Source organism: Suricata suricatta, chromosome 10, assembly GCF_006229205.1.
Source record: "Suricata suricatta isolate VVHF042 chromosome 10, meerkat_22Aug2017_6uvM2_HiC, whole genome shotgun sequence".
Classification (NCBI taxonomy): domain Eukaryota; kingdom Metazoa; phylum Chordata; class Mammalia; order Carnivora; family Herpestidae; genus Suricata; species Suricata suricatta.
In genome coordinates this window covers 70,505,468-70,533,226 of record NC_043709.1, presented here as the reverse complement: position 1 = coordinate 70,533,226, position 27,759 = coordinate 70,505,468, and the positions used below count along the sequence as shown (strand labels likewise).

The following is a 27,759-nucleotide window of genomic DNA, read 5'->3' as shown; positions in this document are numbered from 1 at the left end:
AGAGGTAAAGAGGTTCTATCTATTCTCCAAAACTATCAATGTCATAAAAGACAAAAAAAAAAAACAAACATCCTGAGAAACTGTTCTACATCAAAAGAGAGTAAAGACATATGAAAATAATGTATCTATATTAAATTTCCTGAGTTGGATACCTGTACTGTGGTTAATAAGAGAATGTCCCTGTTCTTAGTGAAAACACACTCAGGTCTTTAAGTAGAAGAGCATTATGAGTGCAACTGATATTCAAATGGTTCAGAAAAAAACATGTCTACATAGAAAGAGAACCAATGATAAAGAAAATGATGTAAAATGTTAATAAATAATGAATATTAGTAAAAGATATGGAAATTTTTGTATATACTTGCATATTCTCTAAGTTTGTAAAAATTTCAATTGTCATAAAAGTTAAAAAGAAATAAAACAAAAAACACATTCTTACATTTCTCAGTGCTTCATAAATAGCTCTAAATGCTGGTTGTTTATCATCATGGTAAACACCTCTGTTCCCATGAAGAATAAAGATTCCTTCTTCTTCTGCTTCCTGGCAATTGCTTCCATATATACAATGATCTGGCCGATAATTCCATTGACACGGAAAAACAAAAAGGCTTTCTATGTGAAGAAAAACAGAACGATGAAGCAAATACCTGAATTCCATGAATGAACAGTCTGCAGAAATTTTAGTTTAAAAATACAGCTCTTACAGAAGATTTAAAATAGTGAAAAATACATTTGGCATTTAGATCCCTTCCTATGAAAACAACATGAAGAAAAGTTTTAAAATAAAGTTCTACTCTGTCTTAAACATAATTAGTGATATTCACTAATATAAGCCAAAGTCAAATAAATGCATTTCTTCATTTTTGACTACATATTACCCGATTTTTTACAAATGCAAAGAATAAAAGAAATTTAAATGATTACCTGGATTATGAAAAAAGATGATATTCAACAGATCTTGATCCCCCCATGTGATGTTTAGTTTGTATTTTTTAAGCAGTGGCATAAGTATATCTCCCCATCGCAGCCGGACAGCTGTCATGTCATTCTGTGGGTAAATATATCAAGAAATGCTCAGGCTTCCACGTTTAAAATGGCAGCACAAGGACAGTTCCCCATTCTTTCTTTAGCATTACAGAGCAGCAAGGAGACATGCAAACTTCTTTTCTTGTAACACCAAGTGACCTGAATGTAAACCTAAATGTGAATAGGGCTGTCCATTTGGGAGCAGGGAAGATAACAAAGAAGGTATCTGAAGCTGCATATATTAGTGATAAAACTAATACAAGTCAGGAAAGAATAGGAAAGAAAAAGTAGGTGACAGTGTAAAGTACTATGACTATGACCTCATCTTAAAATGCTGACAGTTTTAGTACTTGTATGTCTAGACATCATACCTATGTCTATGTCGCTCATCTGTTTTTGGTTCAACCTGTTAATGTATAAAGTACTTGGAACTTTATCTAATGTATAAATAAAAAGTACCTGACACATAGTATGTACTCAATGTTAGCTATTACTGTTACCATGATCACTATCATTCTTAGACTAATCCTTTATAACTGACATTTCAAAAAGATCCATTTGAAACTGAAAAAATCAAAAACAGGCAGTGAATTTTATCAGTTGCCTTTTCAGTCTCTATAAAGTTGCTCATAAGCTCATTATTTTAAAACACAAAGTCAAAGACCCAAGGAAACAACAGAGTTCAAAGAGGGCCCTGGATCTTGTGAATGTGAGTGAGAAGCAGTTGAGCTGAATACTAAGCCTTTCAGCTCATTTGATTCTTTCAAACTCTCCAGACTTAAACCAGTATTCCTCAAAGCGCAGTTTACAGTGTGCAGAAGAGTGACTTTTTGATGTCCTTCACAATATTAAGTACAGAAATTAACAATAACATTTAGTAGCATTTAATAATACAGCAATTCAACATTATACTTTTATATCTATTTAATCTTTTTTCTAGTCACACATACACAAATATAAAAATAATACTTTCCTAACATATATATATCACTTTACAAATATATTGACTCATGAAAAGCTGTAAATTTAAAATCCAAAACTGATCCTCCACACACAGTTTGAAAAATATTGTTATGGTGTATTCTAGGATATATAGTAAACACAATGGAGGTATAACAATCTATTCCTTAAGAAAAAGAAAGAAAAGCCAGAGTTGTTGGGGAGGGGAGGAACTACATATTTAAACTAAATATTATCTGGTATAATTGTACACTTGGGTTCAGTTTCTCAGGACATGGTAAACACAGTAATTATAAAATAATCAGGAATTCCCCCAAAACAATCTGGATAATGACTGAAAGAAGTTTTACTTAATCAAATAATAAGAAAATACTTTACTGAAAGGACGACTCTGAAGTTAAGTGATTTAGCATATTAACTAAATGTTCTTAGGATCTGAAAAGGGATACCTAAATTATACAAGGACTGTTTCTGACCAGCAACGTATTCAACAGACAGGGCTGGTGGACCCCTAGTCCCATGCTATGTTCAAATCTTCATTGGATTTCGTCCATTCAAATACATAAATATAAATATATAAAGAAATAGACCTATTCAAAGATAAAAAATCAATGAAAGATAAAATTACAAGGTCTAGTGCAGTCTCCAGGAAAAAAACAAAAACCAAAAAATAACCTTTGTAAGTTAAGAAAAGTTTCATTAAAAAATATTGAATAAAAATATATAAAAATCATGTTAAGAATAACACTAGTATATGCTACTTATATAACCTAGAATATCCAAGACAACCAATGAAAAACTCAGAAATTAGTTTAGAAAAGAGGAGTTACATACAAAAGAAGTTCAAGTTAATAGCAATTTTTTTTAAAAATAAAGGGGCACCTGGGTGGCTCAGTTGGTTAAGCATCCAACTTTGGCTCAGGTCATGATCTCACGGTTCGTGGGCTCGAGCCCCACGTCAGGCTCTGTGCTGACAGCTAGCTCAGAGTCTGGAGCCTGCTTCTGATTCTGTACCTCCCTCTATCTCTGACCCTCCTCTGCTCGCACTGTCTCTGTCTCTCAAAAAATAAATAAAAAACATTTTTTTAAAAATATATAAATAAATAAATAAATAATAGAGAAATGGTCAAGGGATATGGACAAATAGCCACTCATAAAGGAGGAAACAGAAATGGTCAAAAATTAAATGAACATGTAATTTTCCACACTAGTAGTAGAGTTGACTAGGAAAGTGTAAGTTAAAATAGAAGATATTTTTCAGCCATATAACTACATGCTTATACTAGTATACAAAAAATAAAACCAAATCATCCATTCTCTGCAATCTCAAACACATATGTACTCACATAAAAATCAGTCATTATATATTTATTGAGTGAAAAAGGCAAACTGAAGATGTATAAGAGGATTTTATTTTATTAAGTTTATTTATTTTGGGACAGAGAAAGTGAGAGGCAGAGAGGAGAGAGAATCCCAAGCAAGCTCCAAGCTGTCAGTGCAGAGCCTGGTGCAAGGCTCTATTCCATGAACCATGAAATCCTGACCTGAGCCAAAATCAAGAGTTGGATGCTGAACAGACTGTGCCACCTAGACTCCCTTATTAAAGAAAGGATTTTATATACAAGTGTTCATGTACATGTGTATCTGTTTCAAAACATATTTTTAATGGGTGTGAAAAATATAAAGCATAGTTTCTGACATCATTTGGGCAAAGAAATGAAACTGGGAAGAGTAGTATGCAAAGGGGGGGGGGCTTTTCTTTTTATTCTATATACAATGAATTATTGTGACTCAATCTCAGGCCTGAGAGATCATGACCTGAGCTAAAATCAAGAATGGATGCTTTACCAACTGAGCCACCCAGGCACCCCTTCTTTTTTTAATTTTTAAAAAGAAAAATATAGTTCTAATCTACTAATTTTAGCAAACCTACCACCAAAGTGCACATAGATTAAGATCAATTAATTTCATCTTAGAATCATGTATGCTTTCAAAATTACTTATTATCATAATCAGCCTATCTTATACACAAATATAAAACTGATAGTTAGCTATTCATATCATGTTCCAACAATGCTGGAAACTGAGAAGTCATCAATTTCCAAAGATTAGTTACTGCACTAATCTCTTAACAGTTCTATCTCTGTTTGTAAGATGTTCATTGATATTATGTTCTCATAAGTTAAATATATATAACAGAATAAAAGTCCTTCATCACATACATTTTGCAAATATATAAAAATAACCATCATGTCCACTTCATAGGAAATGTTCTCCTTTCCAATATTTCTTAATAATTCACCAATGGCTCAGTTTCTAAAGCTTTCATCTTTCCTCTACCAGTAATTATTAAGTTGTCATTTTTTGTCCTATCCCATTCTAAATACTCCAAATACAAAGTTGTACAAAAGACACATCCTGGCCTCGGTAGGTGGAAAAAACAGACAAAGATTACTTTTTAAGTAATACATAACAGGATGTGAACAGGGTACAGTAAACGTACAAGGATTCTCAAGATGCCTTATTTGGGGCACACCACTGGCTCAGTCAGTAGAGCATGCAACTCTTTATGTTGGGATTGTAGGTTCGATCCCCACGTTGGGTATAGAGATTACTTAAATTAAAATAGGGACACCAGGGTGATTAGTCAGTTAAGCATCCGGCTCTTGGCTTTGGCTCAAGTCATGATCTCAATTTGGGAGTTTGAGCCATGCATCAGGCTCTGAGCTGACAGCATGGAGCTTGCTTGGGATTGTCTCTCTCTTCCTCCGTCTCTGCTCCTTCCCTGCTCATGCCCTCTCTGTCTCCCAAAAAATAAATAAATAAAATCCTAAAAATTTTTTTAGGGCCACCTAGAGTGGCTCAGTCAGTTAAGTGTCCAATTTAGCTCAGGTCATGATCTCACAGTTCACGAGTTCAAGCCCCATGTCAAGCTCTGTGCTGATCGCTCAAGAGCCTGGAGCCTGTTTCATATTGTGTGTCTCCCTCTGTCTCTGTACCTCCCCTACTCATGCTCTCGCTTTCTCAAAAATAAATAAACATTAAAAAATTGTTTAAGATGCCTTATTTATATCCTTTGGTTTTTTTCTTAATAGAAAAAGGTTAAGAGATATCCTAAGTAAGGGATTCAAGAGCATATATAATCATAACAAAATACAAAGCAATCACTTAACTACCACTGTATCATTGTCTACCATGCATGAGAAACAACAAAAAAGTAGAAGTTTAATTTTAATTTTTAATATATAGCTATTATACATCAGGTTGGAAATGAACATTCATGAATGGTAGGAACTGTGTAACAGCAAAGCAAATTAAGAATTTAAAGTATGGGCATTATCTTAAATGGGTAGTCTTATAGCTTTTCATGCAAATAAGAACCATGGGGCAACATTCACAGATGCATAGGAAACAATTTAGAAAGTTACAACAAGTAATCAGTTATATCACTAGAGCCAGAAACTGTAGAATTAGTAGGAAAAATCAAAGCCATGAGTGCTACAGATATAGCTGGAAAACAATCAGGAAAAAGACAGATGTATGAGAAAAGGAATAAAAAATAAATAAATTTTATAGAAATCTCTCAGCAATCATAAATATAGTAACATTTGAAAACAGAGCAAATCTTCATTGTTCTCACTGGGCAAGAACAGGTTTGGAACATAAGGACAGTCGATGTGAAAAAAATTACACCTGCTAAATTAATGTATAATTATGCCTCTCATAGTCTTCTTCATTAAGTCCATAATGCACAGATGAAAACACAAATTTGAAAGATTCAAAATGATTTCAATTTCCGTACCTACATCTATAGTTGGTTTTAGAACAGGCCGTGACAAAAAGAAAAGAAGGGGAGAAACTACTGAAGTATTTAAGAGTGACGTTTAAGTAAGTAAAAGATAATCATAGATTTGAACTAGATAGTTGTAATTTTGCAACATTTGAGACAATAAATAATGCTTTTATTCTAAATTATCTCTAAGGTTCTTTGCAACAGTAAACTTCCCATAATTTTATGAATTTTGAATGAAGAGTTACTGAGAAGTCACATTATTCCTTAGCAAGTAATCTTACAGCACCATCTTCTGGTATAATATTACTGTGCATAGGCTAACAATCTAAAAAGGAAGACCTCATGGTATTATGCCCGTTTTATTTAGTAAAACCTTACAGTTTGTAAGATTTTAAAACTTAAGCTATATTAACAAATTGGGTAATTGAAGAAATTTTCACTGTTAAGCAAAAGCATAGGTTATACTAGCATCATTACTGCATTCAATTGTAGGAGACAAAACTGAAAAGAATCAAGATTTCAGAATGGTTCAGAAATGGCAAAGCTAAAACAAAAACAAAAACAAAACTAGGTTTACTACATCTACAGAAAATAAGGAAGATGGGTACAAATGGTCCTAAGACTGAAAGGTCAAGGCATGGGCGATGGCTGCAAGCCGCAGTGCTGCCTGTACCAAGGATAAATCATGGAAACAACTCTAAATGAGGCCAAGATTTAAATGCACACAAAATGCAGTAATAAATAATGGTATAAATTCCGGTCCACCAGAGGTCATTAGAAAAATTTCTAAAAAATATACACACACATATTCTCCTATCATAAAAGACATAATAGACCATAAATGTTTAATATAGACCTAAATAGATATAAAGAGATAAACAGTAAGTCTCTATGGGTGTTTCAGAAGTCACTGCTTTTAGATAACATTTAAGTGCTTACTATGTGCCATGCTCTGCACTAAACATTTTATTTTTATTCCAGTATAATTAACATATAATATTACATTCATTTCAGGTATATACAACATAGCGATTAAATAATTCTATACATTACAGTACTCATCATAAGTGTACTCTTAATCACCATCACCTATATCATCCATCCCTCCACCTACCACCCCTTTGGTAACCATCAGTCGGTTCTCTATAGTCAAGAGTCTGTTTCTTGGTTTCTTTTTTTTTCTTTTTCTTTGTTTTGTTTCTTAAATTCCATGAGAGATCATATGGTATTTGTCTTTCTCTGACTTATTTCGCTCTGCACTATACTCTAGATCCACCCATGCTGTTGCAAATGGCAAGCTTCCATTCCTTTTTGTGGCTGAGTTATATTCCATTGTATGTATATACCACCTCTTGTTTATCCATTCATTTATCAATGGATACTTGGGTTGCTTGCTTCCATAGTTTTATGGGTATTCTAAATAATGCTGCAATAAACGTAGGGATGCAGATATCTTTTTGAATTAGTGTTTTTTTATTCTTTGGGAAAATACCTAGTGGAATTACTGGATTATATGGTAATTCTATTTTAAATTTTCTGAGGAACCTCCATACTGATTTCTATAGTGGTTGTACCAGTTTGCATTCCTACCAACAGTTCCTTTTTCTCCAGATCCTTGCTAACACCTGCTGTTTCTTGTGTGGTTTTTTTTTAGCCATTCTGACAGGTGTGAGGTGATAGCTCATTGTAGTTTTGATATGCATTTTCCTAATAATGAAGGATGTTGAGATTCTATTCATGTCTGTTGGCCACCTGGATGTCTTCCTTGGAGAAACATCTGATCTTCTGCGCATTTTTTAACCAGATTCTTTGTTTTTTGAGTGTTGAGTTATAGAAGTTCTTTATATATTTTACATACTTAACCCTTTGTCAGATTGATCATTTACAAGTATGCTCTCCCATTCAGTAGGCTGTCTTTTAATTTTGTTGATGGTTTCCTTTGGTATCCAGGTTTTTATTTGGATGTAGTCCTAATAGTTTACTTTTGCTTTTGTCTCCCTTGCCCTAGGAGACATATCTAGAAAAATGTTACTACAGCTGATGTTAGAGAAATTATTGCCTATGCTCTCTTCTAGGACTTTAATGATTTCAGATCTCACATTTAGGTCTTTAATCCATTTTTAGTTTATTTTTGTGTATGGTGTGAGAAAGCAGTCCAGTTTCAATCTGTTGCATGTAGCTGTCCAGTCTTCTCAACACCATTTGTTAAAGAGATGTACTAAGCATTTTAAATGGCTCTCCTTTAAACTGACAACCTACACAAGTCCATTTATTATCTGTTTTTCAGTAGAGAATCAACATTTGAAAGTTAACTGGCTAATGGCTAAATAAGTACACAGGTGGCAAAGTTAAATATAAGAGTTTCACTCCAGAGCCCACAAACTACAATGACATAAAACCCATCAACATAAAATTGGAAAATAATACAACATACTCATGTATTCAGAATGCACAGAGAAATGAAATAATCTGATTCTTCCACTGACCTACAATTTGAGAGGCAAGACACATGCAAAAATTTGTTTTTAAAGTTAACTTCCAATAGCCCCCAAACAGCTCATATGTACTATGTGTTAGCCACCATTCTAATTCAATCCTTACAAAAGCCCAATGATACAGGTAATGTTATCTACCATTTTCTTTTCATAGACGAGACAACTGAAGCCCGGAGATGTTAAAAATTTACTGAAGGTCCCAGAGGTTTTAATCAGGCCAACAAGCTCCAGAGTCTTAAGCTCCTAACCTCATCTCTGTGGTCCCCCAAGATGTTCTACAGTTGCACAACTACAAAATAACAGCTTACAACCTGGAACAACAATCTAAGAAGATGAAATTCACTACTCAGTGCAGTGTTATGTTACTGCTTGTAAGGACACCTGGCTTGACCTGCCACAATCTTCCAATAAACAGAATACTAAGAACTCTTTTCTTCGATTATTTTAAATGGGAAATTTCTGAATCGTTTAATCCAGTTTTTAATACAGAAAATTAAATTGGATACCAAAAAATTTGTGGAGGGTAAACAGAAAAATTTCAACCTTACCTTGAAATACTTCCTTCTCATTCTAGTCATATTCATCAACATAACTCCAGAGTTTACGCCAGTTTTTCCATAGTATGGGTGTCTGGCAAAGCGATTATACCATCCTATTCGAGGCTCTTCATGCTCTGGTGCCATTGCAGCAATTTGTGTGGAATTAAACTTCTTTAGCAAAGACCAAATATCATCAACGGGTCGTAAAAAAAGGATGTCCGTGTCAACATACAACAGTGAGTCAACTTCTTTCAGGATTAACTATAAGAAGAGAATAGGAAACAATAATTATAATTCTATTTATTTAATATAATACATAAAAGAGGCTTTAACTGTAAAAAAATACCTATAAGATAAGCTAATTTATATTAATTTTTTGAAGAAATTTTCCCAAAATGTGTCATTTTTTACAACAGCATACACACACACACATACATACATATTACAGCCTAAGCTAATCTTTATATTAACGTTTAGAGGAAAAAAGCTACAAAAACAAATCAGAACAAAAAACTAAATAGTATACTAACAACTGGAAAAATAAAGTAATACCCTCAAAGACTTGGGAGGAAATTCTTTTCATGATGGAAAATAACATTAACTTAGCTGACTAAACATCTTGAATCTTGATTTCCTGAGATAAATACAGAAATAAACCAATACAAACGAAGATCTTCTCAACTTGTTTTCTCAGCCTATAACACTAATGATTGGTACCTATATATCATTTTGCTCTAAACTAGAAAATGAACCCAAACCACCTAGTTCTGGAGTCCACACTCTGATTTTTGTACTTAACTTGTGGTAGGGTCCCCTCCCTACCTAAAGAAAGAAAAAAAACTCAAGGTAACCTGGCCATGTATGTATGTGACAACATCCCTCATGACCTTGTAACATGAGACCACTTAATCAGACTGCATGCTTGTGTGTGTTACCATATATGGGAGACAAAGAAGTTGAAAATATATTTAAAAACTACATCACGTGGTGTTTGGGGCTCAATTCTCTGGGCATGAAACTAACTGAGCAATGCCAGCAAGAATGAAGTTGCTTCCTGGAAAGAAAGCCTCAGTGCACAGCTCTCTGTGCGAGAATCCTGCTACAAACTATCTCCAACAAATCAAAGTAAATGTGTAGGTTCTCAGCAAGGGTGAAGGCAAGACTTGTCTTGAAAGAAAGACTGGCTATGTTGTTACTTCTGAGAGATGTTAAATATGTTTTCTACAGGGATTTTTTCAAGGAAAATATTTTATTTCTGCCTTACCCATGAGGCTCAGAATCCAACTTTCACAAATTTATATTTACTCATATATCAGCATATTAGTACAACTCAATTATTAGATTAACCTAAGTCTTTTGGTGGCTTAGTTGGCTGAGCCACTGTCTGCTTCTGGATTTCAGCTCAGGTCAGGATCTTGCAGTTCATGGGTTTAAGTCCTGTGTCAGGCTCTACACTGACAGCGTGGAGCCTGCTTGATATTCTCTCTCTCTCTCTCTCTCTCTCTCTCTCTCTCTCTCTCTCTCTCTCTCTGTGCCCCTTCCCCAGTCACACTCTCTCTTCTCTCTCTCTCAAAATAAATAAACTTTAAACAACTTTTAGAAAAATAATACAAAGAGAGTAAGAGTTTGATCCTCATTCTACTCCTTTTCAATGCCGTTGCCTCCTCCTGCTGCTAAGGTTGAGTTATCCCCTTAGTGAACAGCTATGAGGCTGCTCTCTTTGGGACGCAGAAGAGTAAAGGAAACTGTTTTTGTATCAACATGTTGCTTCTATACCATTGAATAATGTGTGTTTACAGATTATTATACTGTGAGCAAACTTGGAAGACACTGTTCACTGTTGGGAGCCACTGTTAACTGGAGATCAGACATCAGGTTAAATAATAACAATGTCAGCACTTTTTCTATGGTTTCCTTTGGAGGAGACAGGAGTTGGAAGAGCTTACATTAGTTGTTTTCATCAATCTGTATCAAAGGAAGAAAAACTCCATAAAAATATTATAACTTAGAAAAACAAAGCATCAATTTACTTAAATCTGGTTAAAAAGATGCAGAGGTAACATTGAACTACGAGGAAAATTTGACAGGTATCAAATGTATTTAGTGTTTCAAACTCCATTTAGCAATTTAACCAGATTACATCACTAAACAATCTGGCAAATTTCATATCACAACGTTAACAATTAAACTTGTTAATAATGCAGAACAAAATGTTAGAGAAATGGTTATAATGTTAGGCTTCTATCATCACATACTGTTTTTTCAGTAACATATTTATTTAATGTCATATTGTATTTGTTTAACCCCTGCCTCCCACGTTGGACAATGAGCTCTATGAAAACAAGTCTGTTCCATTCATTCCTATATATCCAGCCACTTCCATACAGATTATTGGCAGAAAACAAGCACTCAATTTATTAATTAAATGAATGTGATACTACAATGATTCAACATTAAAATTTTGTTTTAATCTTTTTTATTTTTATAGTTTATTTATGTATTTTGAGGGAGAGGGAAGGGCAGAGACAGGGAAACAGAGAGAGAATCCCAGGCAGGCTCCACACTGTCAGCACAGAGACAGATGGGAGGCTCAACCTCACAAACTATGAGATCACAACCTGAGTCAAAGCCAAGAGTCAGACACTTAACTGAGTCACCCAGGCACCCCATAAACTTCTAAGGTCTACATAAAATATTTAAAACCTCTTGGGTCTTTTTCCCTATCTTAATCCCTTATTTGTGTGCTGCTTATAATGGAAGCAGAGACTTCCTAGGAAATTTCTAGGCTCCGATTTTTTTCTGCCCAGCAACAAAGTTACTAGTTAGGCAGACTCTGATCAAAATTATAACTTTAAATCTTACTGATGTCCTGGAAATCTTACTGATAACCTGGATTTGGTAAATTATATTCTTAATATACTAAGAATTGCCTTACTCCACTTAAGAATAACAAGTAACTAAAGTTTCCTCCCCCATAATTCATACACTTTCCAAAAACTTGTCAGCTTAAGTTCAAAAATTTCTACTCCCATAACTACTTTAAACATGATAATGGTCCTAACAACTACTGTGAATTTTAAAACTGTGGCTAAAATCAATGCAAAAGAAAGAGGTAATCTTCCTTCTGAATACTTTGATTTAAAAAAAAATGTTCAGGGTTTATCACCAGAGAATAACACTAAAGAACAGCTCCACTGAATAAAGGGTTCCCATTTCCCTTCAGTTCACATGCCTTAAATTTGTGTCTGTGTCGGGGCACCTGGGTGGCATTTGACTCTTGGTTTCAGCTCAGGTCATGATCTCATGGCTGATGGGTTCCACCCGTGCTCTCAGTGCAGAGCCTGCTTGGGATCCTCTCTCCCTGTCCCCCTTCCCCATTCTCTCTCATGCACACTTGCTCTCTCTCAAAATAAATAAACTTTAAATAATTAAAAAAAAATAAAACCTTTGTAACTGCATTAAAATATAATTGGAAAGAGTCAGGTGGCTTGGTGTAAGAAAGAAATAGCTACTTAATGATGCAATCTACTTCATTTCCCAAATTATAAGTGCAGTGGGCAACGAGAAGGGGAGGATGCCACTGCATGGCTGCAACAGGCCTGGCTCCATTAAGACCTGATGACCTCTCTTCCTTCTTAGAAATAAAACAGTCCACAGCCCCTGAATAAATTAAAATGAAAGAAACAGTATTTCAACAGAAGTTACTTACATGTTTCATTTTTAACAGATGTTTTCTTTGAAGCTTTTACTTGTTCTATGGGAAGTTTTTTCCTAATGTAAAAAGGGAAAATCTGTATCTGTGTGTTTTCTTTTTAACTGACTTCTGTGTAACTCTTTATTAACTCATGTGTGTAAAAGCAAAATTAGAAGGAAAAACAAAACACTGGAGAAAAAACTTACTGGCAAGAACAATCTCTGGGAAGCACATGGTTTAAAGAGCTTTTTCCACTCCACTGCATTCTCACGTGGAAAAGTTATTGGGTATAATGAGTAATTAAATGTCTTCAGAAATGACCAGCTATCAAGCTAAAAATATATAAAAAAAATAAGAATTCAGTTTAGATTATTTCACTTTCAATTTTCTCTGTCAAATCATAAACCAACAGATTATTTTCAAAGGCTAAAAATTAAGATATTAAATGTTAACGCTGAACATAGTTCAGAGAGAGTAAAGTTCTTCTTTCCCACCATTTGTTTTATTCACAATATTAAAATCATAGTAACATTCTAGATCAGAGGCACAATGAAAGTTATAACAACCACAATATTAGAAAGCTAAAAGCCTTGCAAGTTGTTCATCTACCTTATCTGATAAATAAATCCCATGGATCACTAAACAAATTAAACTCAAAAAAATTAAGCACTAATTTTATACCCAAGTATGTATAATAGGAAATATTTACACGCAAAGTCAGACCAATAAGAACTGGTTAGAAAATATCTGTCGGAGGTGCCTGGGTGGTTCAGGTGATTATCATCTTTACCACTGTCTCAGAACACTCGGGGTGACATTTCAGGTGAATTTTCTTTTTCTTATATGTTCTTCACCCCTATCTGTCAGTTCTACTCTTCTTGTACAGTTATAATTTTTTTGTTATTAAGGTTATATGGTTGCCCTGATTAAAGAGTATATTTTTAACCCTCACACACAGCTTTAACAATATGGTTACATGACTGAGTTCAGACTAATGAGATACTGGCAGGAATGTCATCTGCAACTTCTGAAAAGTATTCTAAGAGGGAAGGAAGAGATTAGCCTTCTTCACTCCTTTCTCCCTTGTGTTGGTTAAAATATGGATGTGAGGATCCAAGCTTGAGTAGCCATCTGGGACCATAATGTAGAAGTTTTATGTCAAAATGGCTCAGTCACAAGACAGAGTCCCTGAAGACACAGAGTTACCATATACCACAGACTGTCTACTTCTATGTGAGAAAGAAAAAAACTTCCATCGTGTTTCAGCCACTGTTAGTTTGAATTTTCTGCCAATATAGCCACACTGATTGTAACCAATAACAAACCAAAATAAAGAACTTTCTTATCAGAACAAAAAAGCTGCTTCCCTCCATATTGTCAACCAAGAGCTCCCTCCCCTCAAAACAGAAATAAAATCTTTGTGCACACTTTGTTTGAGACACTCCCAAGCCAAACATGAGAATAAAATTAAATCACAGGACTTTTCAGTCAAATCATCTTGGAGCTAAAGTCAGTGAAATAAAACCTCCATGCTTTGCAAAAGACTTGAAGTAATCTCCTTTAGAAACAAACCTTCCTCTTAGACCCAGATCTGGACTCTTAGATGGAGTGAGCAGCAGCCCCATTCTAGAAGGGCAGTTAGTTACTGAATAAATATTTTTGTTCAATGAAGGAATAAAACAGCATTCCATTATAGTGTGCCATTAAATATTCACCTCTACAGACTTGACAAAGTCTCAAATACTTACTATGCCTTTAAAACTGTCATGTAGTTGATCTTCAGCAAAAATATGGAACTGCAGAGGCCTGATGCTGAAAATGATAGCTGACTTCAACATGGTTATAGTTTCTTCCAGTCTTTCACCACAGGCAACCACAGCGAGGTGCATTCTTTGAGCAGGCTGCACTTTCAGACTATACCTAATAAGAAAAAATCATATTTTCCAATAGTTTTAGTACAGGGTAACATGTTAACAACATGGTATTCTGACCATGTTCAAAAACTGAAGTTCAAAATTTCAATTTAAAAAGCAAAGAAATGGGGTGCCTGGCTGGCTCATCAAAAGTGCATGTGACTACTGATCTCAAGGTTGTGAGTTCAGGCCCCACGTTGGGTGCAGACATTATTTAAAAATAAAATCTTTAAAAATAATCACAAATAAAAATAAATAACTAAATAGCAAGGAAATATCAAATTACAAAACAGTGCAATGTTAAATCAATTATGTATTTCTTTATCCTTAACCAGCCTTTCTCAGCCAATATTCCTCACTAGGAACCACAAAACAAACAAACAAAAATTACTACTTGAATAGTACATAACTAGCACCATTCTAGATATATAGGAGAGAAGTTAATTCATTACTCAGACTGGATGCATTAAGGACTTAATTCTCTCAAGGAATCTGCCAATTGACAAAAGGAGCATCACTGATTGAAGGCCTTCCATTCAATTATTTTTTAGCTTTTTAATTAAAAAAGAAATCTCAGGACATCTGGGTGGCTCAGTCAGTTAAGGCATCTGATCCTTAATTTCAGCTCAGATCATGATCTCAGGGTCGTAGGATCAAGCCCAACGTTCAGCTCTGTGCTGAGTGTGGAGCCTGCTTGGGATTCTCTCTCTTCCCCCATTCACTCCTCTACCCCACTTGTGCTCTCTCTCTCTCTCTTTCTCTGAAATTAAGGGGAAAAAAAATCTTAAAAAAAAAAATCCCAGAAACATTGAGGAGGGCACTTGTTGGGATGGGAACTGTTATATGGAAACCAATTTGACAATGAATTATATTTAAAAAATAAAAATAGGAGCGCCTGGGTGGCTCAGTCAGTTGTGTGTCCAACTTTGGCTCAGGTCATGATCTTGCTCATGACTTCGAGCCCCACATCAGGCTCTGGGCTGACAGCTCAGAGCCTGGAGCATGCTTCGGATTCTGTGTCTCCCTCTCTCTCTGCCCCTCCCCTGCTCACGTTCTGTCTGTCTGTCTGTCTCTCTCAAAATAAATAAACATTTAAAAAAATTTTAAGGGGTACCTGGGTGGCTCAGTCGGTTGAGTGTCCAACTTCAGCTCAGGTCATGATCTCATGGTTTATAGGTTTGAGCCCCGCATTGGGCTCTATGATGAAGGCTAGCTCAGCCTGGAGCCTGTCTTCAGATTCTGTACCTCCCTCTCTCTCTGACCCTCCCCTGCTAGCACTGTCTCTGTCTCTCAAAAATTAAAAAATAAAAATAAAAATAAAAAACATTAAAAATTTTTTAATTTAATAAAAATAAAAAATAAACATTTTAAAAATAATGAAAAATTCAAACAATAAAAAATATCTCAAAAACATATTGAAGTAGAGAGAATAAAATAAATCCCCATGTACCCATCTCCTAACTCCAACAATTATACATTCAAAGGTATTCTTTTTCATCTAAGTACCCCCCCACATCCCCTTCCACTAACCAAAAGATCATTTTGAAGCAAACCCAAACATAAATCATCCATAAATGTTTAACTATTATATTCGATCTTCAACCACACTAATTATATTTCCTTCATATAACTTTTTCACTGATACACATTAAATCCCATTCTCCAAGTACTACTCAGTGAGAGCTAAAAATTTCTGAGGTGGCCTAAAACATACTAGTCAAACATCAGCATGCCATTTTGGAAGGAAAGATTCCCTAAACCTAAGCTATTGACCTAGACTGTATCAGAACCTACTTTGAATACAGAGCAGCACTGAATTGTACTGGGCCTAAGAAAACTTTCAGACTCTTGCACCTCAACCATGAACAAACATTAATCCACGAGCATAAAAAGAACCAAGTTAGTTATGTATGGCTGCATTGTTATTAAATAAATAACCTATTTATAATATTAAATATAGATCTCACCTGAAATAATTTTGGAACTGACAGTTAAAGGAATGTTAGAATGGAAGACAACACAAAACAAAACTAGCAACACATTAAGGTATTATAAAGTGCAAACATGTTGAATTAAAAACAAAATTTGACTTTAATTCAATTCTTGCCTACTGAGATCCTTTCTGTAAAATGTATAAGGGTTAGAAATTATATTGTTTAATGTTAACAGTTGTATGTATACATTACTGAGATTTGTAGTAGCAAGAATGAGTGACTAATCATTTTTCTTAAACTTGCAAGTAAAATTAATTGCAGTGATACTCCTTACCACGGGACCTTGGAATCTTGAGTATTCACGTGTCCACGTGTTAAAAGCGAAACAGAACTGTTTTCTGAGGAACATCTTGTTCTTGCTCATGGTAATCCTACAACTAATTTCTGATATGGGAAATCAGAATATCATACAAGGATATATCTTAATGTTTTAACATTAAACATTGGGAATTATTTTATATTAACAGAATAAAACATTAAGTGTGAATATATATAATGTACTCCTGCTTTTATTGTGGATCTATCCTTTGCTATTAACAAGGCTGTTTTGCTAAGAGCCTGGAGATAATTAAGATAGCAGTTGAAAATAATGCTTTTCTGAACTGACCAGATTCCTAAGGCCTGAAAATGGGCCTTGTAGGGCATCCTCTTGTAGGGCACATTTCTCATATGTGACTATTGGCAACTGTCAGCCTTCAGCAAAGGAACTGAAAAGCTCTTGAGCACAAATATCTTCTAGAAAACACAGGGGTCATTTCCTTCCCTGTCCCTCTACTGGAAGGTTCAAACATAAACTCCTAAATACCTTAGTAATTCACCCTTCATTCAGTCTAATGGGCCGATGATTCTATAAATGAGATTCTTTAAAACAAACTGTTGGGGCACCTGGCTGGTTCAGTAGGTAGAGCATGCGACTTTTTTTTTTTTTCTGGTTTTTGTAATTTATTTTTGAGAGACAGAGAGAGACAGCATGAGCAAGGGAGGGTCAGAGAGAGAGGGAGACACAGAATCTGAAGCAGGCTCCAGGCTCTGAGCTAGCTGTCAGAACCGTGAGATCATGACCTGAGCTGAAGCCGGACGCTTAACCAACTGACTGAGCCACCAGGCGCCCCCCACCCCCCCAGCATGCGACTCTTGATCTCTGGGTTTTGAGTTCGAGCCCCATATTGGGTGTGGAGATTATTTAAAAATAAAATCTTTTGTTTAATCTTTTAAAAAAAAAATTTTTTTTAGTGTTTGTTTATTTTTGAGACAAAAAGAGACAGAACATGAGTGGGGAGGAGCAGAGAGAGAGGGAGACACAGAATCTGAAGGAGGCTCCAGGTTCTGAGATGTCAGCACAGAGCCTGACACGGGGCTTGAACTCACAAACCGTGAACTACGACCCGAGCTGAAGTCAGATGCTTAACCAAATAAGCTATCCAGGCGCCCCTTAAAAATAAATCTTTAATAAAAACAATAATAAATCTAAATAAATAAATAAATAAAGCTGTGTGTTGGTTGTTTTCTTTTTTGAGAGAGAGAGAGAGCAAGTGTGTGTGCGCACACGCAAACCGGGAAGGGGCAGGAAGAAAGGGAGGGACGATCCCACGCAGGCCCTGTGCAGTTAGCATGGAGGTGCAGGGCTTGAACCCACAAACCATGAGAACACCTGAGCCGAAATCAAGAGCTGATTACTTGACTGACTGAGCCACCTGTGCCTCTAAAAAATTGTTTTTAAGAAAAAGAAACCTCACCCAGAAAATTCATAAAGTTAAATATTATCACACCACTTTGCTAATAATACTAAACGAAGAAGTCACATAAGAAGCATTACTTACTATGCCAGAAACAATGTTGCTATTTCATTCTTCATCAAGGTTAACATTATCATTAAACTAAGATATAATATTAGGTATATACTTTGTCTTTAAAATTTGTATTAATCTACCAGGAATTAAATTTTATGAGCAGTTTGAAGTAGGAGAGAATTGCATAATTTTGCACATGGCTATCCAACGGTACAACATCATTTGTTTCACAGTTTCCAGTCTATCCTTTCCCCACTGGCGAGGCCACTTCCTTCACATATATGGTGTTAGCAATAGCTTGAGTCTTTTTAGAGCTCTGTTCTTTTCTGTTGCCAGCAATGGGAAAGAAGTAGTATCTCTTCCCTTGGCAGCACCCTGAGGCTGCTTCCCTCCTCTCTGTTGAGCCCCTCAGTTTATAACACTGAACCTGATGCCTTCTATACCTATAGCAAAGTGATTTGCACCCCATTCATCTCAAAGCAGTGGAAGCCATAATAACAAAAGTAAATGACAAAGCAATCAAGACAGAAACACAATTTCACAGAGCTCTGAATTATCTCATCTTTCAAGTAAATGCCTCCACATCAAGATTTTAGAAATAACAATAGGCTTGGATTGTCTAAATGGTCATAACCAGATCCTGCCTCAAAGCTAAAAGGCAAGAAATTTTTAAAAGTAAGCCATAATAGTCATGTGTTGCTTTGTACAGAATTCTTTACACACAAAAACAAGTATAATAAAACCTTTTTTTAAATTTTTTAAGTGTATTTATTTATTTTGAGAGAGAGAATGTGTGAGCAGGGTAGGGGCAGATAGAAATGGGAGAGAGAGAATCCTAAGCAGGCTCCACACTGTCAGCACAGAGCCCGACGCAGGGCTCGAATTCACAAACTGTGATATCATGACCTGAGCCAGAATCAAGAGTCAGACGCTCAACTGACTGAGCCACCCAGGCGCTTCGATAATAAAACCTTCTAAGGAAAAATAAGTCAAATGTTCTTCAAGATAAAAACATCCCTCTAAAGTCAGTACGAGGGATGACTCCTCCGAGGCATTTCAGCAAGGCTGGTTTCAGACACACTGCCAGCACTTCTTCCACCAATTTCTACAGAAGAAGTATTGTCCATTACATCGCATTTGCTTTTTGTTATGTGTCCCTTTTCAGCAAAAGCATTATATATAGTACACACTCTACACCCAAAATAACAAAACAGAGCATACTTTAAAGATGTCACTGCCTATCACCCTGTCCCGAGACCCCACGAACAGGAAATAACTGCAGCTCAAAAAAATCTAAAGTAAGCTTCCACAACTAGAGGAAGGGATAACTAAAACCTAATAGGTTATAGGGAAGTAGCCATTCAAATAATTTTAGTCCCAAAATGATGTATTTCTTGAATAGATATAATTCTGTCTATAAAAATGTGCTGCATTTTAATCATACTGTAAATAAGAGAAAAGTCCCTGTGAATTTAAAGAAATATTATCCAAAAGGTCATTTTTAAGTCAAACCTATTTTTCTACAGATATATAATTAGAAGAAATTCTACAGATAATTCAAAGATAGTACCTGAATGCCCTCATGGCTAACTCTGGTATAATCTGGGCATCAAAAGGAATTATAACAATAATGAATGATAACACATTAAAAAATAAATCTGAGTATAAAAAGATACCAAGTAAAGGGGCCAAAGGGGAGGGGGAAACCCTTCTTTAAAAATAAATACTACCCAAAATAAACATTAAAAAAAAAAAAACCCTTTAAAGGGGCACCTGGGTGGCTCAGTCAGTTAAGCATCTAACTTTGGCTCAGGTCATGATCTCACAGTCTGTGAGTTTGAGCCGTGTGTCCGGCTTTGTGCTGACAGTTCAGAGCCTGGAGCCTGCTTCGGATTCTGCGTCTCCCTCTCTCTCTGCCCCTCCCCCTCTCTCTGCCCCTCCCCTGCTCGGGCTCTCTCTCATTCTCAAAAAATAAATAAACATTAAAAAATTATTTAAAAAATACTATCCAATAAATGTAGAAGGAAAGACAGAACTACAAAAATCAGTTTTACAATCACCACTGTAACAGATGATTTGAACAAGAATAATCAATGAATGCTACATCCACAAAGTATCAAGGTATTATCCTCACACATTATAAAGGGAATAAAGATACATGTAGAAATGTGATACCATTACCCTAACCAATTAATCAAAATGAACCAATAATAAACTTATTATAGAGGCTTTCTGAGAGCATGACCAAAGAAAAGCACAGTATCTCCTATTCAGTATTCCTGCCCCAAATCTAATAATGGGAAGACAGGCAAATCCAAATAAAGGAACATTCTACAAAACGAAACAATAATACTATGTCATCAAAGATACCAAGACTATCCCCCACACCAGCCCCTAAAAAAAGCATGGGGAACTTTTCTACAGGGAAAGAGACTAAACAGATCTCACAGTTGAATGCAGTGTATGATCCTTGACTGAGTCCTGAATTGGGGGTGGGAGAGGTTAAAAGTTCAATGATAGAAAAATAAGGCAATATGGATATGAATGAATATATATTCTGCCAATGTTAAAAAACTGGAAATGATAATTTTATTATGGTTATATTGGGAAATGTCTCTATTATGATGTGATACATAGCTGTATATCATAATGACTGAAGCTATCCCTCAGATGAGTTAGCCAAAAAAAGAAAGTGGCAAAATGTCACTAATAGGTAAATACTTAGTGAACAATATAATATCCGTGTGCTCACTATAACTATTCTTGAAATCTCTGTCGATTTGAAATTAATCAAAGTAAAAAGTTCAGAGGGGAAATCAGAAAAAAAAATTAATACTTAAAGAGTATGTGAGGCACCTGGGTGGCTCATATAATTGAGCATCCATCCTCAGCAGAGGTCATGGTCTCACAGTTGTGAGTTCGAGCCCCTCTTTGGGCTGTCAGTATGGCACCTGCTAGGATCCTCTATCTCCTTCTCTCTTTGCCCCTCCCTGACTCGTTCTCCCTCTCTCAAAAATAAACACTTTTTTAAAAAAGAGTATTTTAGATGATAAATTCTAATACAATCACTGTTAACAGATTTCTAAGCCTTGGGAGTAGACTTACTTTAAGTAACATTTCTGCTATGAAAGAACCATAATAATTTTTCCTTTTTTTAAATTTGGACAGCATAAAAAGCTTTCAGGGTATTCTTCCATCCTATAAAGGAACAATGTATAATAATATTCATACCAAGAATTAACATCATAATGAAGTATGTAAAGTCAAACAAATTAAATTTCTGGTAACAATTTCCTCAAACTAAAAAGTAACTGCTATCAACCATCTTTAAAAACTTGCATATGAGGGGCTACTGGGTGGCTCACACAGTTAAATGTCCAACTCTTGATTTCGGCACAGGTCATGATCTCCCAGTTTGTGAGATCAAGTCCAGCATCAGTCTCTGCACTGTCAGCATGGAGCCTGCTTGGGATTCTCTACCCCTGCCCTCAAAATAAATAAGTAAATATTTTTTAAAAACTTGCACTTGAACAAAATGGAAAACTATTCAGAAACATTAATATCAATTTCCTTAATGCACAGCTTTAAAAAGTTTTTCTTCTCACTATTAAAACAAAGTATTGAATTATCATACTAGTAGTAAATAACTTTTTTTTTAATGTTTAATTTTGAGAGAGAGACAGAGACAAAGTGTGAGCAGGAGAGGGGCAGAGAGACAGGGAGACAGAGAATCCAAAGTAGACTCCAGGCTCTAAGCTATCAGTGCAGAGCCCAATGTAGGGCTGAACCATTACTCATGAACCATGAGATCACGACCTGAGCCAAAGTCTGATGCTTAACCAACTGAGCCACCAAGGTGCCCCAATAAATAACTACTTTAAAGAGTCGTATATAATCACTTTTGAAACAAAATACAACACAAATCTTCAGGGTTTTACATACAGCATAAAAAAATCTAAAAGTTTAACATGAAATATAAGCATTAATTGCTAAAATATAATTTTAAATAACTGTACAAATATGGCTCTTAAAATTAGCATGGACTGCTTAAAGTAATACACATAACATCAAACTCACCTATAACCACGAATTCGAATCATAAGTTGAAAAGCAATTCCCACCATAAAGATTAAATATTTTAAAAGCTCAAGTCACAAAAAAATTAGTACAATAAAACAGATTTCTTTAATAATACTAAAATTAAGAGATTGTTTACAGGTGTCTGGCTGACTCAGTAGGTAGAATATGCGACTCTAGATTTTGAGGTTATGAGTTCAAGCCCCATATTGGGCCCAGAGATTACTTTTAAAAAAAGAGGGGGGAGATTCCTTAATGAAATAACTAAAATAAAAAATGAAACTAGGAAGAGATTTGTAATCAATGGCAAAAGCAGCCTAAGAGATCATAAAATAAGCATTAAAAATGCAACAGGTAAATACCAATACAGAAAATATATAGAAAAAAAGATTAGAAAGCTAAACAAATATGAAAGTATGTTCAACAAATAATCAACAAAACATAAATCAATAATAATCTATCTTTTTACTCTAATAAGTAGTAAAATTATGGGGCACCAGGGTGGCTCAGTCGGTTAAGCTTCCATTTTCGGCTAAAGTCATGATCTCATGGTTTGGGAATTTGAGCTCTGCATTGGGATCTCTGCTGTGAGCAAAGAACCCACTTTGGATCCTCTGTTCTCCCCTCTCTTTCTGCTCCTCCTGTGCTTGCACTCTCTCTCCCTCAAAAATAAGTAAACATTTTTTTTATATGGTGAAGTTATAACTCCCAATAATGCTATGATCATGGGGATACCAGTACATATACAAAATGCTGGTGGAGGCTTAAATCCACATAATTTCAAGAACAAGATTTAGTAATATAATTCATTCTCTTTAATGAATATCTGACCATCTTTCATGTGCTAGATACAGGGGATAAACAAGAAAGCCACAATCATGACCTCACACAATTTACAGTCTATTGCAAAAAGGCAGAATTTTAAACGGGTTAATCAGAAAGCATGGTAACTGTTTAAAGAGAAAAAAAATCAAGATTGCTAAGGAAGCTCACAATATGAAACATCAAAGCTAGTCTGGAAGTGCTAGGGAAAATCATTAGTTATTTACTGGTTGCCAAGCACCTTGCTCGGTTGGAGCTTCAGTGAGGAACACCATGTGGTATCTATCTGCAAAGTCAACTGTCTGGAAGTGCAGATCCACAAGCACAACAGACGCGAGAGTGCAGTAACAGAGAGGATACCGAAAAGGGAGAAGCAGTTAGGTGGGAAGGGAAATTGTTATGTAAGAAGTGATGAGCACAATAATTAAGGGAATAGGAAACAAGAGGCTATCAGGAGCAACAGGGTGAAAGGAGATGTGTAGAAGAGTCTGTAGACTGTGGACTGACATGAAGAAAGTCAGTTATAAGCCAGGATACAAAACACAAATGAGGGAAGGTGTGAGACACCAGATCATGAACTCAAGTTTGAACAAGAGAGTCTGAGGCATCCAAATTAGCAAGGTAAAAATGACCAAAATGCAGCTGGAAAGAGTTCTGGTGCTCAGAAAAGATTATCCTGTGACTACCCAGGGAGTGAGGAAGGAAAAGAGCAAGAGTCTTAAGGAACATCAATATGGAAGAGTCAGGACAGAGAGAGAAGTCCAGAAGCAGAGATCAAGAGCTGAGACCCTGATCTTGAGACAGAAACAGGAAGTGATAACCAGTATCCAAGGGAGAAAAAAATGTAAGACTGGGCCCCAGAAGAACAAGTCAGAGTCAGGAAGACTTCATGGTCAGGGTGGGGGGTTCACCAGGTAGCCAGTGCTGCTCAGGCAGGCTGAAGGGTGAAGTTTGTATGCTGTTGTTTAAAGACATAAAGAAGTCTTGCTGGTGATGAGAAACGGAGTAAACAAAGAATGCTTTAAGGAAAAAAGGGCTGAGTGTAAGCTGTTGCAGAAATGTGTTTGGTTTTGTTTCAAGGACAGAAGAGAGAGGAGAGGCACGAGCATGCTGACGAGCTGCAGTGTCCCATTCAGTTGGTCAGGAAATGACTTAGCAGATATGAATTACTAACAGCCTGTGCACATCAGAAGTGATTTTTATTTTTTATGTTATTTTATGTTCACTGTGTAAATTAAATGGGAGGAAATGATCCCTCAAATGAGCTTTGACCAAAATAAAAATATAAAGAATTCTAACAGGGAAAGTTGGGACAGTCCTGTGAAGAAACCAACGTCCGGCAAAATGTGGACTTAGAGTTGGTAGTAATGGGGAATTTCAAAGACGTTTTAGCAGGTGGGCAAACAAGCTCTTAGAGTCAGGCGAAAATGAAGTGTTACTTAGAGTCAATACTGAAATGTAGGGTGAGAATGGTATGACAATTACATGTTCGAACAGAGTAAACGTGAGAGGATCTACGTAAGAAATTAAGTCTGTGGGGCACCAGGGTGACTCAGTCAGCTGAGTGTCACTCTTGATTACAGCTCAGGTCATGATCCCAGGGTCCTGGGATCGAGCTCTGGATCAGGCTGGGCGCAGATTATGGAGCCTGCTTGGGATTTTCTGTCTCTTTCTGTCTCTCTCTGCCCCTCCCCATCCTACACACTCTCTCTCAAATAATTTTTTTTTATTTTTTATGTTTTTAAATTTATTTTTAATGTTTACTTTTGAAAGAGTGACAAAGATAGAGAGTGAGTGAGGGATGAGCAGTGAGAGAGGGACACAGAATCTGAAGCAGGCTCCAGGCTCTAAGCTGTCAGCACAGAGCCTGACATGAGGCTCAAACTCACCAACAGTGAGATCGTGACCCAAGCTGAAGTCAGACGCTTAGCTGACTGAGCCACCCAGGCACCCCTCTAATTTTTTTTTAAAAAGAAACAAAAGTTTGAGACATTTTACCCAATGATTTGATACATAAAAAAATAGGTACAGATATAGAGGCATTAGGAAAATGAACTGAGGAAGCCAAAACAAGAGGAGTAATAAGGCTCCAGGATTCAGCTAGATCAACTTCCCTGCTGTACTCTTGTAGTCAGTGGAGGAGGGGGGAAGATTGTTACTCATGTTGTATCTTACAAAAAAGACCTGGGTTGTATAAATCAGGGTATATAGAAGTTTTTAAGCTCACGCAGCTTCCAGAGTGAGCAGATTTATGTCATAAGTCAAGATACCAAAGTGGTGGCTGTCAATATTCATTAACAAATTTTTACAAGACTGAAAAATATGGAGCTCTAATTCTCCAAAATTATGAACAAGGTGAAGGGTAATATTATCCTTTTCTCTTTTTAATGTTTATTTATTTATTTTTGAGAAAGAGAGAGAGGGAGTCAGAACAATCCCAAGTAGGCACCCAGCCTGATGTGGGGCTTGAACTCATGACAGTGAGGTCATGACCTGAACCAAAAGCAAGAGTCAGATGCTTAACCAGCTGAGCTACCTAGGCACTCCAACATTATCTTTTTTTTTTTTTTTTTCTTCACTGCTACCACCCCTCTTCCCTTCCCCACCTAACATTATCTTTTAAAAAGTTAGTTTTTAGGGGCGCCTGGGTGGCTCAGTCGGTTAAGCATCCGGCTTCGGCTCAGGTCGTGATCTCACGGTTCATGGTTCAGGCCTCACAGGAGTCTCCGTGCTGACAGCTCAGAGCCTGCAGCCTGTTTCAGATGCCGTGTCTCCCTCTCTCTCTGACCCTCCCCTGCTTGCACTGTCTCTCTCTGTCTCTCAAAAATAAATTTAAAACATTAAAAAAAAACATTTTTAAGTTTGAATAATCTGATTTGATTGACTCATAATAGAATTTCAATCACCCAGTATTTTCAATAGCAAGGTGATAGAATTAAAATAATGGATTTCAATGATTCATTCCTTCCTGGTTGTTCATGGAATGCATAATGAACTGGGACTACAAGAATATAAAAATATATACTAGTAATATATACTAACAAAGTAATTCTTCTCACCTAGAATACTTCACCTCCTGTCCTGAGCCTGGCTAACTTCCATGTTCCTCATGCAATCACTCCCACCAGGAAGCCTTCCCTGGTGCCTTAAGATGATCCCACCTCATGAGTCACTGTCTCTCCCATCACCACAGCTATAATGTGTCACCCTTTATCTTAATCTCAGGTTTACTAGTGTGAAGCTCCTGTCAGAACACAAGTTCCAGAAATCACATTAACTAGATGCAGAGTGTGGTTCTTAGCACCTGGCACTGTGCCTAGCAAGTAGAAGGAGTAGAACTAAAATTTAAACGAATCGTAAAGACCATAAAAATAGGTGGCTCTCAAAGAAAGTTTACCTTTAGGAAGGGCATCTCAGGCTACTGCCTCAGCGTCTCCTGCCACTGTGTCAGGGAGACAGTCTGACAGCCCATTCCTATTAACACTTCTTTCACTGAAGGTCAGAGCAGAATCCAAAGCCTTCATTATCCAGAGCCATGCACAAAGTCAAGCTACTCAGCAACACGCAAGATCAATAAACAATGCCATAACAAAACTTACTCCTTCATTAAATATTTATTATTATCCTCTCATTCCTCAATATTCAATCTCTTTGCAAATAACCAATGTAATCAATCTTTCCCGTGTCCCCATCCACCTACAAAATGTTTTTTCAGCATACCAGCTTAAAAGTAGAAAAATGTCATGTGTTTGGCTGTAAATGTCAATGGAAGTCTATCTTTATCACCTGTTTAATACTTTGTCACCCAGTTACCTAAAATTAGATCACAAATGCTCCTAAGAACATCTAAAAAAAAGTTAGAGCATTTTATACACAGTATGTACTAAAAATGAGTTATAACAACTACAAAGTAGGAAAAACAGAAAACCCAAACAGAAAATGAATTATTTGCTTATATGACAATATTATATTACAGGAAAAGAAACATTTTATGTCCTATTACAGTAAAAAATTTACTGTGTACTATCTAATCTTACCTACACTGATCTACCAATTAAATATGAGGTGCCTACCTAAAAGCCGCTTCCCAAAAGCAGTTCATTCCACAAACATCAGAGGGCAGCATCCAATAGGGATTCCAGTAACACAGAGAGAAATCTTTACACCTAACAGAGTAAGACAGAAATAGAGTCCTATGTGAGTATTTCGATTTAAAACTAACAAGGAATTCACTCAAAAACATAATAACTTACTGTTCTATTTTACAGCAACAAAACTGCAAGTCCAACTTCACAAATTCAATATGGCTAAAGTAACTTGAGGAGTTTGGAAATTTCTTCCTTACTCAGGTACCATTATTTTAAATAGGACTTTAAAACTTTTAGGTAGAATATATTACAGACTGAAAAACCATTCCTTATCAGGAACTCTCCTAACATATTAAAATCCCCTCCTCAGATAACACAGAAAATATGGGAATACTTCCAAAATTTTCGTTTGTGTACTACACAGATCCCCCTAGAATAAAATCCATTTCAGCCAAGCAAAATACCTGCTTATCTTGAAGCCAAATTAAAATGCTTCAAACAGTGACAGAAAGGGAAGAGAGGCTCTTTGAAGGCTTTTAAATTAATCTTCAATCCAAGCCAGTTATAT

The 27,759-nt window shown here is 36.0% G+C and overlaps 1 protein-coding gene across 5 annotated transcripts in view; it reads right to left on the bottom strand.

The window, feature by feature from the left end:
- The window catches only part of GXYLT1 (glucoside xylosyltransferase 1), a 51,058-nt gene that overhangs the window by 15,009 nt on the left and 8,290 nt on the right, over positions 1 to 27,759 (bottom strand). For 3 of the 5 annotated variants that reach the window (XM_029954830.1, XM_029954829.1, XM_029954833.1), the window contains exons 2-7: positions 27,177 to 27,269; positions 14,256 to 14,427; positions 12,714 to 12,839; positions 8,823 to 9,074; positions 925 to 1,048; positions 440 to 612 (exon numbers count right to left, since the gene is read on the bottom strand). In XM_029954830.1, coding sequence (XP_029810690.1) covers positions 440 to 612; positions 925 to 1,048; positions 8,823 to 9,074; positions 12,714 to 12,839; positions 14,256 to 14,427; positions 27,177 to 27,269 — 940 coding nt within the window. The remainder of the gene's footprint in view (positions 1 to 439; positions 613 to 924; positions 1,049 to 8,822; positions 9,075 to 12,713; positions 12,840 to 14,255; positions 14,428 to 27,176; positions 27,270 to 27,759) is intronic. The other 2 variants (XM_029954832.1, XM_029954831.1) reach the window with 1 other exon arrangement.